Source organism: Eucyclogobius newberryi, unplaced genomic scaffold, assembly GCF_026437365.1.
Source record: "Eucyclogobius newberryi isolate DKJ021-1_F unplaced genomic scaffold, fEucNew1.0.hap1 SCAF_4, whole genome shotgun sequence".
NCBI classification, from domain to species: domain Eukaryota; kingdom Metazoa; phylum Chordata; class Actinopteri; order Gobiiformes; family Gobiidae; genus Eucyclogobius; species Eucyclogobius newberryi.
The window spans coordinates 13,205,690-13,223,976 of record NW_027316056.1 but is presented as its reverse complement, the minus strand read 5'-3'; the positions used below and the strand labels follow the sequence as shown (position 1 = coordinate 13,223,976).

General features: G+C 39.5%; 1 protein-coding gene across 1 annotated transcript in view; it reads right to left on the bottom strand.

The window, feature by feature from the left end:
- The window catches only part of LOC140378253 (protein AF-17-like), a 34,449-nt gene that overhangs the window by 7,203 nt on the left and 8,959 nt on the right, over positions 1 to 18,287 (bottom strand). Inside the window, exons 5-15 of the mRNA XM_072464012.1 lie at positions 15,619 to 15,722; positions 11,742 to 11,835; positions 11,553 to 11,663; positions 10,613 to 10,708; positions 10,402 to 10,543; positions 8,524 to 9,336; positions 5,171 to 5,364; positions 4,178 to 4,307; positions 3,644 to 3,710; positions 2,765 to 2,913; positions 598 to 804 (exon numbers count right to left, since the gene is read on the bottom strand). Of these exons, the coding sequence (XP_072320113.1) occupies positions 598 to 804; positions 2,765 to 2,913; positions 3,644 to 3,710; positions 4,178 to 4,307; positions 5,171 to 5,364; positions 8,524 to 9,336; positions 10,402 to 10,543; positions 10,613 to 10,708; positions 11,553 to 11,663; positions 11,742 to 11,835; positions 15,619 to 15,722 (2,107 nt within the window). The remainder of the gene's footprint in view (positions 1 to 597; positions 805 to 2,764; positions 2,914 to 3,643; positions 3,711 to 4,177; positions 4,308 to 5,170; positions 5,365 to 8,523; positions 9,337 to 10,401; positions 10,544 to 10,612; positions 10,709 to 11,552; positions 11,664 to 11,741; positions 11,836 to 15,618; positions 15,723 to 18,287) is intronic.

The following is an 18,287-nucleotide window of genomic DNA, read 5'->3' as shown; positions in this document are numbered from 1 at the left end:
GATTTTAAAAAGTGACTGAGCTCCCGGTTTTGGGGAGCAGAAAGAGCAAAAACATAATTCTGATCAGAAACGATTGTAATTGTAATTGTACAGAGTCAAAATATTTAATTCATGTCATATTTAAGATCTGCAATGGTCATGTTTTTACAATCTACTTATGTATGCAATAGTAATAATCACCTTTGATCAAGTACAATGTTTACATCATGAAGCACCAGTTGCCCAGACAACACTAATTCAATGTAACAAATCATCAAGTTATAAGAAGAGGCAAAATGTGTTCAAATGATCTGGAACTTTAGCTCGAACGCCAAAAAATGATTGTTATTGACCAGATCTGCCTTGTTTTTTTGACAGTAATGCTAAACGTCCATCGAGATTTGCCAATACAACGTTGAAAGTAAACAAAAGCGTGGTGGTAAATACATTTATCACTAGTTAATGTCAGAAAACCATTGAATGAATATTAGGCTCTATTTCTGCCACAGCGTGTAATATGTCTTTGTGAATCGAGCACGTATCAATAACTGAGTGTCACCCCGTGTGAACTGTGCATATGAGGATTTGATCTGGTTTTCATACTGAGCGTGGTCTGACCTTGGGAGGCGGACAGGAAGTGGATTTGGGCCGAGGGGTGCAGTGAGCCCTGTGCTATGCTGTGCAGTGCCTGTGGAGGGAAGGGCACTGCCAGCTCCGTGTTGAGCAGCTGAAGACGCTCTCTTTTGGCCGTGAGGCTCAGGATCTGGTCCTGGAGACGCTGGTTCTCCTGCTGCAGTGAGTGGAGCGACTGGAGCATCTCTACAACTGCACAAAACACACAACATAAGGTTCGAATCTGTTTATCATTATGGTTTTAAAGACAGATGTGAGACAGGACAGAAACCTCTGACTGACAAAGAGCTAAACCAGGAGCTATAAAACAAGTCCAGACTTCATGTATCGGCACCAATGTTTGCCTACTGGCGATTATGGCAACTCCTTTGTCTAGTGCAGTCAAAGGATATGTACTTTGGCAACACAAGCCAAACACAAGTAAAACAACAGGATACTAAAACCTATTTACATTTTCTATTACATGCATTGAAGTCTCACTGTAACTGATACATTATTTGTTCAAACTGTACATCCTTTTATAAAGTTTCCAACTACTCCAAAATTATATTTGTTTGTATCTAAATGCCTCGACAAAACAGCAAAAACTCTCTCTCTACACAGTAATAAAAGTTTTTTATTTTTTGTAAATGTTTAGCAAATTAAGCCTGAAGAAATGATTTGAGTTAATGCAAACAAACAACTAAAGGCTTTCACGAAATACATAACATTTTGTGGACTGCATTTCAGGTAGCACTGAACCACAGGTAAAGATTGTATGATTATTATTATTATCCTATCATCAGTTTTAGTAAAAACAGGAAGTAGATGAAGTGTGTCACAGAGCTACAAACAGCTCTAGTGACCTGCTTTTCTCGCTCCCACACGCTCAAAAACACGCACGCACGCACGCACGCACGCACGCACGCACGCACACACACACACACACACACACACACACACACACACACACACACACACACACACACACACACACACACACACACACACACACACACACACACACACACACACACACACACACACACACACACACACACACACACACACACAGGTGTTTTTAGTTACTGTGGCGGATGGGGCCCAGGCGCGGGTTAACTTAGACCAGAGTTGCAGTGGTCATTGAAACTTGTGTGAGGACGAAGGAACACTAAACATTGTACGTTGATGCTACTACTCATGATGTACAACAAACAATATGATAAGATAGATACTAAGACTTGTTTACAAAGGGTTACAGAAAAGTGCAATTTTGGGTGGAAAGTGTGTGTTTTCATTGAGAATCGTCGTGAGTTTGATTCCTGCTCTCGACAATTTGCTGCTAAGTCCTTCCTTCTCTCATCTTGATATCACGCTGTACTGTCCTGTCTAATTAAGCCTACGGGTAAAAAAGAAAAAAGGAAATAAATTAGATCTTGTTTCTTTTATTCTGTTAGTTTTGGTCATTTATAGTTTGCTGCAGTTGCAATCTTGTCAAGACCTCAAAAAGAAAATTACTTTTTACTAGTGCCTTCAATGCATATTTTGTTGTTGTATGATTCCCAAAATGACCCTTCACCTGGGGGATTTAAGAGCTGAAAATAATGACCTTAAATTGACCGACCACAATTTTGGATATTATTTTTAGTTTGTTGTCTCAATAAAATCAAACAACAATGACTTCCTGAACCTAAACAAGGCATATTTTTAATAAATGCAATTTTACAAAAAAAAAAAAAAAAAAAAAAAAAAAAAACGTCAAATAGGTTTATTCCCCCAAAGTCTAAACTCCAAATAGACAGGAGTTTGGCTGTCAACCTTTCAATTACTTCAAGACTTGTTTCAACACAGCGCTTTTATAAATATCAAGCTACTCATTTGCCAGAACAACCTTGTTACCATTAAGAAATTAATCAAGTTAAAGGTGAACTTCTGTATGTATGTTTGCTGCTTTTCTCCATGGAGATGTTATTGTTTTTCCAAGCCAAGTTGAACGAATGAATACAGGATAAATACGTTCAATGCCACACTGATGAACATTGCGGGTAAAGCAATAACATCTCCATGGAGACAAGCAGGTGGCAGCAAACATGATGCTGAGTAAGTCTAAACCACACTCCTCCACATAGGTGAAGTAATCCGTTAATTCCCACTTGTTTACAGACTGACTCACTGTTGACTCCCATCTCTCCTTTGCCGTGTTTTTCGAGGAGGAGCTCGATCTGGGAACTGGCCAGGGGGACGTTTTCGGGACGCGCCCTGGAACCTGGCCCCAAACCATCCCTGTGCTCGAACAACAGAGGAAGACAGCTCATGGGAGACCTGCAGGGGAGATTGGATGAGAAGAAAACAAACGGCTAATTGAGCATTGAACTTTTTGTAAGGCTGTAGTCGACAAAAGAAATTCTAGGTTGTTTGAAGACAAGCCCTGTGGCGCAGGAACAAGCTCTACCTCTTTGTCACTGATGTCCTGATGACCAGTGGAAGAATGAATGAAATTAATGCACTCTAGATAAAAAATAAATAAATAAGTAATTTCTTATATTTCCTGTTTACCAGGTTAATTTAAACTATATTTTCATTGTAAAACATTTGGAAATAGTGGTAGACAGTGCTGCCCAGTGGTCGAGTGGTTAAGGCTCCACGTGCAGCCGACCGCAGTGTTTGAGTCCCGGCTCTGACAGTTTACTACATGTCCTCCCTCCTCTCTTATCCCCATTTCACACTCACCTGTCCTGTCTAATAAAGCTTACGGGCCAAAAAATCCTTTAAAGAAGAATAAGGAAAAAAAGGAAAAGGTGGAAGACAATAAAACACCGGCCTGGTATTCGATGGCCCATGGCCTGGTTTTGGGCCCATGCCCGTTGCACAAATACTATAAGCAAGATCAGTCAATGGAAAGGATTTGCTTACAAGACAAAAGTTCATAATAAATGCCATAAAAATCTATTGATTGACCATCATCTTAACAGTGGTTGCTTTTACAGAACATCAGCCAATGTCTTTCAGATATTAACGTGTAAAGTGACTAAACGTTGAATCTACTACTTACTGTGAGGAAAGACTTTCTCTTGGTGAGTTGCCCTGACACGGGAAGCGGCAGTCATCAAGTTCAGACTCTGAAATGAACACAAATTTGGCTTAAACCCTTTGCCCGGAGGACAGTGACAAACGCTTACAGTGTTTTCCTAATACCAGTTTCACTGACATAAAAGGCCTCGCCCACAAATCAGCCTAATTTCCTAAACAAATAAGAGGCATTCACTGGAGCTCATAATGTCCAGGAGGACAGGTCATTTCCTGGTTGAATTTGCCTTTAAACTGTCAAAAGGTGGATGCTTTAACTTGGTTTATGGTTAATATCTATGTAATTACTGGACATGACCCATGAAAAAAGTGGCACTAAGTTCAATGTCTTCTTTGTCAGCACAAACTAAATAAAGCGAAAGTATTTTTTTAATGTGGCATCAAAATCTTAAAAATAATTAAATTAATATAGAAAGTAAGTTGATCCAAATACAAACAATGGGAGGTATATAGGCCTTTGCTCTCCATCTACAGTTATGAAAATAGCAGATTGTGTTACCTGGCAGAGCGGCGTGTGTTTGGCTGAGCAGTGGAGGCAGCGTGGAGGCCGAGGACAGACAGCTGGAGAAAGGCTGAGACGAGGCCAGGCTGTAGGAGGTGCTGTAGGAGGTGCTGGAGACCGGTTGCACCTGTGAATGACACAAACAACATGACACAGGACAAATATAGTGTCCAGCGAGGAGAAGCAAGAAGCAAGGACAACTTGTATTTTCATGGGATGCATGCAACAATATGTTTTTGGAAATGTTTTCAGGTGTATCAAAGTGTTACCTGAATGTTGCTGAACGATCATATATTTTAAACAATAAAGGCTAAAAATGTAACAGTGAAACAGGGATGTCGCAATATAAGATTTTTGTGCTTAAGTGCAAATATTGTGAGTGAAAACATCACAATTTAGCAATTATTTACAATTATTGACACCATGACCATAAAACGACAAGATCCTTTCATTTTCTTTCATTCTCCTTGTTTAATAAACCCCTATTCTTTTTGCATCTGACAGTTTTATGTATTTAAACTTTCAGAAAAAATAAATCAATAATGTAATGTAACATAAACAGAAATAATGAAGCTACTTTCTCTTAGATTGAGGCCACTTAGTTTTGCTTTCAAAATTCCCATTTTTATTCTCTAGTTTTTTAACGATGATATTGTGACCTTAATTATCACAATTGTTGATTCACTCAATAATCTTGGCATTCCTACAGTGGCAGCAAAGCAAAAGAATACTGTTTATGTAGTTACCTTTTCTTTATTAAGCCCTGTGAGGAGATTCTGTCATTCCTAAGTAAAACAACTGTAGATATTTGTGCGACTCTCTCTCGCAATCGCACCAAACACAACTAATCATTGGCTTCATTACAAACGGCTTGGTCCTGGTTTGACTGAAAGCGATATAAATGTTGCAGTATCTGGGCCTATTTATAGACAGCGAGATAGTTAGAACAAAGCAGCGGGAGACGGCGCTATCTGAAGTGTGACTGAACACCTGAGAGCCGGAGACAGGGTTGACAGTCTGGAGAGCGAGTGACGAGGCGTGGGACGGGAGCAGTCCAGAGGAGAGAGGGGTGCTGCAGACGCCCGCCGCCAGAGACAAAGAGGTGCAGCCGACACCCCCGCCCAGAGACAGCGGGGTGGTGGAGACGCCCGGAGTGAGAGGGTCTTTCAGGCTGGAGTAGAGACCTGGACAGAGATAAAATACACTTTATCACACAACTGCAACAATGTACAAAGCAACATACTTCAAATGAATATGTTAAAACTGATTTATGTCACTGAAACAATAGCTCTAAAGCAGGATAATCACAGTAAACATTTTTTTTAAATGGAAAGAACATTTATAAGGCAGAAAAAAGCCCTTCTCAACAGCTCAACTCTTATCATATTACAAAAAAGAATAACAAAACTCTCCTCACAATTGCAAATACAATGTCCACATGATAAATATTTATCTATTATTTACTGAGCAATAATTTATAGACATAGTAATGCATAACTCCGTGAAAAGTTAAGATGGCTTGGGAAAATGATTACCTTTCAGCAACATGCGAGTGAAATCAGAGCCTGTAAAATACACATTAACACGTGTATTTTACATGTATTATTGACCCTATAATGGCTTTTCACTGTATTTATAACATCCTTCACCGCTAAATGTCTAAACTACAATGTGAGCAGGTTTTTACGCAGATATAGAAGATACACGGACATTTATGTATCTGCACAGGACATAATACTATCTATGTGTTATGGCAATTACATTTGTGTGCCCACTTTCCTTTTCTAAAATGATATGCCATCAAAATGAATCAAATTAACCTTTAATTCTAGTTTGTGTAACCAGTGGACTGTTGCTTTAACGCTGAACATGTTTGTAATAAAAGTAGGGCAGGAAATACAGACCTCAAAGACGCTTAGTCAGAAAAAAACACATAAACCACTATCGGGCAGAATATGTCTGACTTGTGCAGAATACAGATGCGTAGAGTAACCGCCTTAAATCAAATGATCATAACGTTTTAAAGATACTGTCTGAGATAAGGTTCGTGCTGTTTCCCATCTATAATTGAAAACAGAGAAATGTCAAGCAAAGTGCAGACCATAAACAACTCTTTGTTTTACAGGAAGCTGCCGGATTGCCACACGCCCACTCTCGAACAGAGCAATGAAAACTTATTTGAACCCTTCTGGATTTCATATTCGACTAATGTGGATGTTAACGCTTTAAATACAAAATGCAAGGCCCCAAAAATATGCTTCTGTTTATAAAAGGAAAACTATCTAATCTATTAAACCATAAGCACATTGATAAAGTCTAGATAAAAACTAAAACAAGTTAGATGAAGGATTTGAGGTCCATTCACGTATATTGTTTATGCAACCCTCGTGGTGGCGTTTGTTTGGCTGTTTTACCTGGATAAATATGATAAATAGGCCTTTAACAATAATTATTATGTCAACATATTGTTCCATAAATGATAGACAAAACTATCATTAATGAGGATCAATATTTACCGTGGATATTTAATTCTTTGAGGCTTTTTGTCATTACTTTGTACAATTTAACACATTTTTATAGATAAAAAGGTGGGCAATATATCCATTTTTTTTTTTTTTATATTGTGAATTAATCAAATTTTAATCAAGTCTATTGTTTATAATTTAAAAAAATGCAACCAAAAAGCTGACTGTTATGTTATAAACCTTCAAACAAGGATATAAGTTGATATTTCTGCACTTTTGCGATCAATTTGAGAGACATTTCACACTTTTCTGATAATGAAGCCTCTTCCAGTCCGGTTTTAGATCGCATCACAGCACTGAGACGACTCTCATTAAGGTTACAAATGATATCCGTTTGAGCACTGATGATGGCAAGGCCTCTGTTTTAGTCCTGCTGGACCTCAGTGCTGCATTTGACACTGTTGATCACGGGATACTTCTACAGAGGTTAGAGGACTGGGTGGGCATCACTGGTATGGCCTTAAATTGGTTGAAATCCTACCTCGAAAACAGGAAATACTTTGTTGAGATTGGTGACTGTGTCTCTGAGAGCATGGCATTGACCTGTGGGGTGCTTGGACCCCTTCTGTTCAATCTGTACAAGCTGCCATTGGCATTGACAGCTAATGCGAAACAGTGGTGTGTCCTGTCACAATTATGCTGACGACACTCAGATCTATGTCTCACTGACGGCAGGTGAATATGGACCAGTCAATTCACTCTGTCATTGCCTTCAACAGATCAGTGAGTGGATGCAAAACAACTTTCTCCAGCTGAATCCAGACAAAACCGAAATCATCGTCTTTGGCCCACAAAAACTTAGAGAAAGTGTTAGCGGTCACCTCCAGTCTCTCTCTCTAAAACCCGTAACCAAGGTAAAAAAATTAGGAGTAATTATGGACTCAGACATGAATTTCAACCGCTACATCAATTCAATAACATCAGTAGCTTTCTTCCATCTGAAAAACATTGCCAAAATTAAAACGTAGTGTCCCAACCAGACTTGGAGAGACTTATCCATGCATTTGTCTCCAGTAGATTAGACTACTGTAACAGCCTGCTGACTGGCCTCTCCAAACGAGCTGTAAAACAGCTGCAGTACATCCAGAACGCTGCTGCTCGGGTCCTGACCAGAACCAGGAAGTACCATCACATTAGTCCTGTTCTCAGGTCTCTGCACTGGCTTCCTGTGGCTCAGAGAATAGACTTTAAAGCAGCTCTGCTTGTGTACAAGTCTCTCCATGGCCTAACACCAAAATACATCTCAGAATTGTGTGTGTCATATGAACCATCTCGGACTCTAAGGGCCTCAGGGACCGGCCTCCTGCTGGTGCCCAGAACCAAGACCAGACACGGAGAATCTGCGTTCCAGGTCTATGGGGCAAAGGTCTGGAATAACCTCCCCAAAGTTGTGAGACAGGCCCCCACCCCAGCTGTGTTTAAATCCAAGCTAAAAATTGTTTCCCCGCGCCTATGACTGACATAATTGTACCTGGTTTTTAATATTTTAAAATACAACATTATTTTTATTCTTTATTTTACTCTGACGTACATTGTTTTACATTTTTATAAATTGCATTGTGTTTTTATTTTTTGTTTTTTAATTGTGTTTTAAACTCTGTAAAGCACTTTGAATTGCAGTTTGTATGAATTCTGCTTTATAAATAATTTTGATTTGATTTGAACTAATACGTTTAAATACATGTTTTAACACATTTCTGTTGAATTGACACAATATTGTACGACTATCGTTATCAGGATACATAGTCAATATTGCCCAGTCCCAGCTCAAACCCTGAGGTTAAGAAAGATGTGAAAAAAAACACAAAAAAAACTTACCGGTGCCTAAAAGCGAATTGCCTCGACTTGTGGAAAAACTTCCTGCTGATGAAGAGGAAGAGAAGACAGATGAGGAAGAGGATGTGACAGCAGCAGCAGTGGACGTAGTCGCTGTCTGGTAATGTGAGTTAAAAGTCGGGGCAGCAGGCGGCGTCGTGTGGTGATGATGGTGCTCATCTTCTCCCCTCCTCTCTCTGTTTTTGCTGCCTTTTGGTCGTCCCGGGCCGTGCCGACTTTTCTTGCTCCCTCTGTGCCTCCGTTCCCGTGGCAGCAATGGAGGAGGCGTGGCTTTGCCTGCTTCTTCTTCCTTCTCCTCTGCGTCCGCTTCTTCCAGTATCGGCGGCGTGCTCAGCTGGGACATTTTGAGAGATTTGGAGGGTTTGTAATCCACCGAGGAGGACGAGATCTTGCGGATTTTCGTACCGGACGAAGACGTGATGCGCATGATGGAGCCGATTGTGGAAATAGTCACTTTGTTTTCGAACGGGCTGCTCGAGTTGCGTTCAGTTCTGTCGTGGCTCTGCGTAGCTACTATGGGTCCATCAGCGGGAGTCAGAGCGGGAGGTTTGTGATATTTCGGGTCTTCTTCCTCCTCCTCGTCTTTGTCTTTTTTTTCCTCCTCTTCTTCCTCCTCATCCTCCTCTTCCTCTCGCAGGGCCGGTATCCTGTGGCGCTCCTTTCGGTCCTCGCTGGTGGTGTTGTGGTGGTCGTCTGTGCCGCGGTCGTGGTCCCTGTCCCTGTCCCTGTCGCGCTCGTGTCGTGAGGAGGAAGAGGAAAACTGGTGGAAGTCCTGAGAGGCAGACAGAGCGCCACCTGCACCAGGAAACAATGAGATACAGGTTAAAGCAGCCTTTCCAGGACAGCAACGTATACAGTATCTGATAACCTTACAAATGACTGCTGTTTAAGTTGTTTCAAGTGACTGTACCCGATTTTTGTCCACGTAGTTGACTTTTTCTTTTCCCCAGCACAGATATATTGAAATGAGACTGAGACTGTGTGCTGCCAGCATAAAATTATAATGAGTTTATCATTCGCGAACCAGGAAGTGTGCTAATAGTATGTTAGTTATTGATAGTATGTAAATAATCAAGTAAACTTTATATGTATACCACTTTTCGCAAACATTTAGACAGTAATAAAAGACAACTTCAGTATACAGTATACAACAAAAAAACAGTACATTTTAGCAGCTCTGAAGCTAAGGCTTAACCCTGATGGTAAACCTGCGCTCCGGCCTCTGAAAGGATATAACTTATAACTTATCACGGTGAATAATTAGGATGCTGCTAACAATGCATTTGGAAAGTGAGGAATAACTTTGGGCTGCTGTTAATGAACTACCGTATTTTCCGCACAATAAGGCGTTCATTTTCAACAGCAACAGTGCGTATTATATATGGATTAATTCTGGTTGTGCTTACTGACCTCAAAGCAATTTTGTGTGGTGCACGTTTTGTTTTGTTTCATGTGCCTTAAAGTACCGTGTGTCTTATATATGAAATATGATCGAATATAGACCATTCATTGACAGTACACCTTATAATCCAGTGTGCTTTAAAGTGCGGTAAATACGGTAGACATGGGACTATGTCTCTCGGCTGGCCTGGGAACGCCTCGGGACCCCCCTGGAGGAGTTGGAGGAAGTGTCTGGGGAGGGGGAAGTCTGGGAGTCCCTGCATAGACTGCTGCCCCCGAGACCCGGCCCCGGATAAAGCGGAAGAAGATGGATGGATGGATGGAAATACGGTAGTTAAAATGAACTAGTTCTGTTTTTTATGTTTTCAAGATGGTAAAATCACGTGCGGTGCCTTTAGGTTATCGCACTAATCATTGCTTCATTGGTAAGTTGAATGCTATACTACACAATGACATTACCTGTGTTGAATGGGCTGGAGGAGCAGGAGGAGGAGTTTTTCCCTGTACTTCCTGGTTTCTTACTGTGATGACTGTGACTGTGTGAACTCAGCTTCTTGGATTTACTCTCGCTGTCTTTACTGATGTGGTGGCTCGAAGAAATCTGATGAAGAGAAAAGTATTTATTCAGAACATCCATTTAAATCTAAAATACACTAAATAATGTATTTACCTTTTCAATGCTGCTGCTCGTCACGGAGGAGCTCAGGCCGTCTGAAGGTTTCTTATGACGGTCTTTCTCTTTTGGCCGAGTCTTATCTTTGTGACTCTGGTAAAACATTATACAAAACATGACATACAGTTTTACTTTGTAAGAAATGACACACAGATTACATTTAAAAGGAAATTATTAACGTAAATTGGCTAAAGAGAAGAATACAGCATACACTTCTTTATGTACTGGTATTATATGCAGGAAGCAGCTGTTCTGGACCAGGGGAAAACTGTGCCCTTCTCCTGATCTGAAGCCACGATCCCAGATTATGTTTATTTTAAGGTTGATGAGGAAAACGTAGGCAGTGGAGAACATGCAAATATCACACAGAAAAGCTCTGCCTTATCCAGGAACCTTGGATCTTCTTGTGTGTGGTGTGATATGGAAGTTCAAACCACATAACTGTATCGCTACAACAATAACAATACATTTACAATCTTGTTTTTTCAATCCTGATAATTGGGTTTTGAGAACGTGATGATAAAAAATTACTACCAATACCTAATAATCCTATGGAAAAACAGATATGATGATATTACATGACCTATGATGACATGATTGGCCTAAACCAATCATGTCAAACCAGGAACAATATTCTAAACCGTTTTGGGATAGTCCTCTTGATGTCAAACAATATTATTATAGGTTTGTCTTTCCCAAACAGGAGTACGGGTAATGGTTCCAGATTTTAAAAGAAAGGTGGAATTGAATAATATTTCAATAATGTTGTGATTTCAATACCAATATCACTAAAAAGAAACTACAATAGTAATAATTGACAATAAACAGACTAATTAACCAAGTATCTGAGCTAGTAAAAAGGTTGTGAAACACTGTTTAGGTGCATTGCTTTTAACTACACAAACACAAGCTTTAATCCAGCACATAAATGTTTTACCTTTCTGGGTTTGTGGTGGTGATGGTGCTTGTCTGGCGGCGGAGAGCTGGGACGCGCTCTGGGATGAGTGAAGGAGCTGCTTGTGTTTTCACTTGAGCGTAACTTCTTTTGCTGCCAAGCCACATCAAAAATGAGGTTTAGTTATTCACCGTTTACTCATTGTGACAGTTTTATTTCTGTGCGTCTTACCATCTTGTTGTAGTGGTGCTTGCAGTAGCCGCAGTATTTCACGTTGTCAGCCTCGGGGCCCTCCTCCTCACACAGCAGACCAGCCATCTGAGCACTGAGCAGGGTCCAGGGATGCAAAATGTTACCAAACAACTGCCGACAATGACTACTTTGCTGTAAAATATGCACCGACTAGCAGGTATAGTAGGAATAATAATATGTATAAAAGTAGAGAGTAGGAATGTCAAGATTAATTGATTATTTGTAATTATACAGGTAGAGAAATTATAATCTATGGAAGTGAAATAAGGATTTGGCACCAATAATAATCATGAATAACTGTAAAATTGTGTTTTTTTTTTTCTTTCATCGATTTTTGTGGCCCATATGCTTTATTAGACGGCCACTGAGCAGAGTGAAATGGGGGTGAGGAGTTGGGAAAGACATTCAGAAAATAGTCAAAGCTGGAAATCAACTGAATGTTTTTAATGAATGGGGTAAGTATAGGGTTGTAACAATTAATCAACAAATTGTATCTAGTCGACTATACATATAAGAAAAAACATTGTATTTTGACAATCATTATCTGGACTATACACTCTAAAACACATACATTTTTTTTTAGAAAAGACTGGTAGTTAAATAAACATATAAAAATGATTTAAAAGATTGTGATTTCATAAATAACATAATAACACCACATTTCACCCTTTAGTTAGTTGAGAGTGTATTTTAAAAGTCTTAATGTAGATAGAAGTAATTGTGACTAGTCGACTAATTAAAAGAAATTATAATAATAAGCTTAATGAGTTGACTATTGGTTAGTTGCAGCTTTAGTTAAGTAGTTGATTTACTATTACTCTGTGTAGCACTTTGGAGAGGGCTTTTATTAGTGAACTGTGCAATTGAAATAAAGTGGATTGGATTAGACAAAACTTCGGCTGGCACAAACCCGAGCTTGTGTCCTGTAACTGACCCTTGTCCATAGTGCAGCACAAGAACGTGTACGTTAAACCTAATGTTTAGTGATCGCCAGAATGTAAAGGATGTCTTTTATTGAAGTGGCTTTAAATAGAGCACAGCCTGGACAATAATCAATAAACAAAGTGATTAAAGGGACGCAAATGAACAGACACAAATCTCATGTAATAAATAAAAGACAGAATTGGAGAGCTTGAACCCACAACCTCCAAAAGTCACTAACCTCCCCCATGATTTAACTCCAAATATGTTCACAACAGGATTTTCACAAGAATCTATTGGACAGCAGCAATCTTTTGTACTAAATTTAGATTTCCTTTTTTAGACCAGACAAACAAAATCCATTCTGTGGATGTAATACCAGAGTGTCCAGAGCTTCTGCTGCCAATGTTAGTGAATACTTCACAAATTTCACAACACACCCAAACATCTATGTCAACATTGTATGCAAACAAAGCGAACAATAGCACTATTTCTGAGTAAATCTTCCAATACAAAAAAGGAAGGACAAATGCATTTTCCATTGTAAATAAAGTGTCCGTGTTGTATCCCAGAGTTTAAAGGTCACTTGTCCAAGCTGAGAGTTGAAACAGCTGGAACAGTGACCCAAAATATATATAACAATACATTTTACAAACTTCTGACAAAATTAAAAATAAAATGAATAATAAATAAATGCTTATAAATTATATATCCAACTCACAGATGGTAAAAATGCAATGGCAAATATTAGAATTTAATAAAAGGCCTACTTATATATGGTGTTATTTAGAGCTGAGGTACTTGATTTCCAAACTATAAAAGGAAGTATGTATTTAAATGGCTTCCTAGCTCTTGCAAACATTTTGGCACGTCATTAATATTTTTATGCATGACTTTTCGGGCACAGATTTAGAACAGCTTTTTCAGACAGAGAAGTGAAACATTACAGGATCCGCCAAAGCTTCAAGTTCTTACTTCAGAGTAAGTCCTTGAAAAAGTTGTTTACCAACAGCTCACAGATTTCCTCTTAATAAACAACTCATTTGATGTTTTTCAGTCAGGTTTTAGACCTCATCACATCACTGAGACTGCTCTTGTCAAGGTAACAAATGACATCCGCCTGAACACTGACACGGGCAAAGCCTCAGTCTTAATTCTGTTAGATCTGAGTGCTGCTTTTGACTCTGTCGATCATGGGATCCTCTTACAGAGACTAGAGGACTGGGTGGGCATCACTGGCACTGTCCTAAACTGGTTAAGGTCCTATCTGGAAGACAGGAAGTACTTTGTTGATATTGGTAGCTGTGTCTCAGACCACATGACCCTGACCTGTGGGGTGCCCCAAGGGTCAGTCCTGGGACCCCTTCTGTTCAACCTCTACATGCTGCCGTTAGGTCAGTTGATACGCAGTGAAAATGTGTCCTATCACAATTATGCAGACGACACTCAGATCTATGTTTCACTATCGGCAGGTGACTATGGACCAGTAGATTCACTCTGTCACTGCATCCAACAGATCAGTTTGTGGATGCAAAACAACTTTCTCCAGCTGAACTCAGACAAGACTGAAATAATCGTTTTTGGCCCACAGAAACAAAGAGAAAGTGTTAGCGGTCACCTCCAGAGTCTCGCTCTAAAACCTACAAACCAAATTAGAAATCTGGGGGTAATAATGGACTCAGACTTGAATTTCAACAGCCACGTCAAATCAATAACATCAGTAGCTTTTTACCATCTAAAAAACATTGCCAAAATCAAAAATATTGTGTCAAAACCAGATTTAGAGAGACTTATCCATGCGTTTGTCTCCAGTAGATTAGACTACTGTAACGGCCTGCTCACTGGCCTCTCCAAACGAGTTGTAAAACAGCTGCAGTACATCCAGAACGCTGCTGCTCGGGTCCTGACTAGAACCAGGAAGTATGAGCACATTAGTCCTGTTCTCAGGTCTCTGCACTGGCTCCCTGTGGCTCAGAGAAGAGACTTTAAAGCAGCTCTGCTTGTGTACAAGTCTCTCCATGGCCTAGCACCAAAGTGCATCTTGGATATGTTAGTGCCATATGAACCATCTCGGACTCTGAGGACCTCAGGGGCCGGCCTCCTGCTGGTGCCCAGAGTCAGGACTAAACATGGGTAATCTGCATTTCAGTTTTCTGCAGCTAAAATCTGGAACATTCTTCCTGAAGATGAGAGACAGGCTTCTACTCTGACAATGTTCAAATCTAAGCTAAAAACTGTTTTATTTAGCTGCGCATATGACTGAAAGGATTTTTTCTTTGCACTCTTCTCTTTTGTTTGTGATTTCATTAGTTTAGACAATCAGTTGGACTGATTTGAAGAGGAGTTGGACTCCGAAAACACGTTACCCTTTGTGGCTAGGTGTTCTTTACTTAATTTTTAATTTTTAATTGAGTTAATTTTATTGTATTTATGTTTCTGTAATTTCTTTGTGATTTGAATGCATTTTTCCTGCTGTGAAGCACTTTGAATTGCCTTGTGTATGAAATGTGCTCTACAAATAAACTTGCCTTGCCTTTGTGAAAGATAGTATTATTAGATGCAGACAGCGGACAATGGTCTGATTTTGTCACAAAGTGCTGATTCTACAAGTTACAATATGGGGGGGAAACACATAATTTACAAGAAAAACGGTGGTTGCCCCAGCTTTATCGTTCTGATCCTGTTGTTGTACATATATTTTAGTTGCGTTAAATCTCTCTTATTCTACACATTTTATCTTGCACGCCTTTATTTTATTTGATCATATTCTAGCACGGTCTATATTTTTATTAATATATGTTTTATCTTGCACCTTGGCATCAAAGCAAGTTCCTGGCTTTTGAATTGCTCACCGACAATGGCAATAAAACTGATTGTGATTGTGATTCCTTAAAGGTAAAATCTCTGCTACACTGTTGTTAAGAGAGAGACGTACCATGTGACGTGGAAAGCCTGTCTGCAGCCTTGTCTGTTGCAGGTCATACAGGCTCCACACGCGGCTTTGCTCTCTCTGCCGTGGTCCTCGCAGATGTAGCATGTCTGAAAACACAAAGAATAACACAAGTGTGACGTAGATATGTACATTTTCATGGCTGGTGGCGATAGTTTAGAATCCAGTGAAACCGATGAGCTCTGCTGATAGATTTGAACCGATATATAGGGCAGATTTGGATCATTTTCCTCAAATTATGTCATTTAAATTTACTACAAACACATCCACAGCCCTGTTTTACCACAAACCTACAAGAAAATAAAGCTTTATGTGTATTCTATAATCGGTAGGTTGGTCAAAAAGCAAATATTGGCTAAATTATAGATCAGTCTATTTCTAGTTTAAATATTATGAGGATACTTATCCGCTTTTGACTTATGATGTTCTCACTTTTTGTATATGGTTTGCTGATTAGTAAAACTAGGGGTATATTCATATTAAATTGTGCCATATCCTGTTCTTAGCTTTAGATGACCCCTAAAGACATAATAGCTCTTAAAAATGTGGTTATTTTTTGAGTTCTTAATTGTAACCCCCTGCAGGACACAAAGGACATGCCACATATAACGTTTAATTTTCATTATTTGGCAAATGACAGGCCAATTGCAGTGGGCGAGTGGATAAACAGCCCTCAAGGAAGTTTTTCTTGTCGTGGCGACAGATGGGCCTCTCCAGCGGCGCTTTGAGCTTTGCTTTGAGCTTTGCGCGCACAGAACTGTTGGCCAGATGTTTGTGTACACGTGCAGCTGGTAGTGTTCATGTAGCACCACGACACTACAGAGGAGAGAAGCCACTCAAGACGATCACAGCAAGGGGCTATTCTTTGAAAAGTTTCAAGTAGAGAGGCAGAATGGACGGTAACTGTACAAAAACGAGTATTCCTTTTGCCTTTCTCTTTCAGATGTAGGTTTGATCAAGATTATTTTGTATACAGGCCAAAGTATAGCCAAAAATAAATGAATATTATCACTAGGAGAAAAATAACAAGTCGTTTCAATTCATTACACACTTTATGTTAACTTTACTCTATCAATCATAAAGTTTAATTTCATAAAGCTTATCATACTAATGGTGAGTTAGTAGAAAATGGGAATGATTGAAAATTAAGGATTTCACTTACAATAATTAAAACATTCATCTAAAAAATGTATTGAAGCTTCAGACGTCATCAATATATTCTCCTGACCTATAAATGAATGTTGAATTTAGATTTGGGGCGAAGTGAAATGTAGCTTGTTCTTCCAGCTTTTTGTGGTAGAGTGACCTACATTTTCCTAAATATGTGTGATCTGATTCATCATATGTGGATTAGGGCTGTAGTCAACCAATTTATTTCTTGGTTGACTAAAGTATTCTTTGCATCGATTAGTTGACTAAAGGCATAGTGCAAAAAGCGCTCTCAAAATGTCCCTAATCTGACCATAATCTGACCCAAACTGCACACAAAAAGAAAAGATCATAACATTGCGTACGTTAACTCAATCACAACTTTGCATGAAAAAAATAGCAGAAACAATTTTAAAACTCCAGCAAACTCATTCTATGTCAACTTTATGCAATTGTCCATAGAATTATCAATAATCCCAACACAATAATTAGACGAAAAAAATGTATAAAATGTTTGGCTGACTAATACGCCATCAACCGATTGATCGACTAAGCGACAGAACAGCCGTAATGTGGATTTTATGAAAGTACAGTGTATTTCCAGACTAAATTGGCAAAAGACCAACTTTGGCAGACAGTAGCAGAATGAGCCGAAGAAACGTGCAGAGATAAATCCTCATTCAAGTCAACCTTTCCCTAAATAATACATTTTTCAACAAAATCAAGCAAACATCTTGATGCTAAACAAGCTCGGGACAGTCGATTACAAAGCAATATTCAAAACACTCAAACTGTACACAGCATGTAAACAGAATTATATTGAGATGTGGACAACCCAACCTTTTGTACTTCTTGCCGATTCCCCAGTGAGCAGCAAGTGGGTCGGACGGTTGAAAGGGGGCACAAGAGGCCTAGTAACAGGTGCGGGACAAAGAAACAGCAGGATTTTTACCTTTCTGCTTCTGTTCAAATTCTTCAGACTGAGCAACCTTTCTGGAAATATTTGGACTAAATTAGACTCAGGTCTAACACAAAACAAAAAAAACACATAACACTTTTCAAGATAATAAAAGGAGACAAAACTACTACTAAACAGTGGCTAAACCTGAACTAAACCAGTGCTGAGATGGGACTAAACCAAGACTAGTATATGTCAAAAACAGGCCCAAACTTCAACCCTCAATTCACGAGCAGGAACAGACCAGATTGCAACCACATGGAGACAAAATCTGGACAGAACCAGATCTACCAGGCCTAAACCAGGACTAGAGAAGCAAACCACAACAATCATTTATCCGACATGACTTAATTACGTCTCTAGCGTCGAGCTGGACTTTAACGGGAGCGAAACGAAAGCAAAACCTGGCTACAAAAGGCCACTGACAGATGTTGTAAGCTCATAGAAATTCCCATAGACAAAACTAGGCTACACAGGGGACAAGTGAGTGGCTTCTCAGGTTTTCACTGTCCATTGTAACGCTGTCTAGGAATGCAGGCGGCAAAGG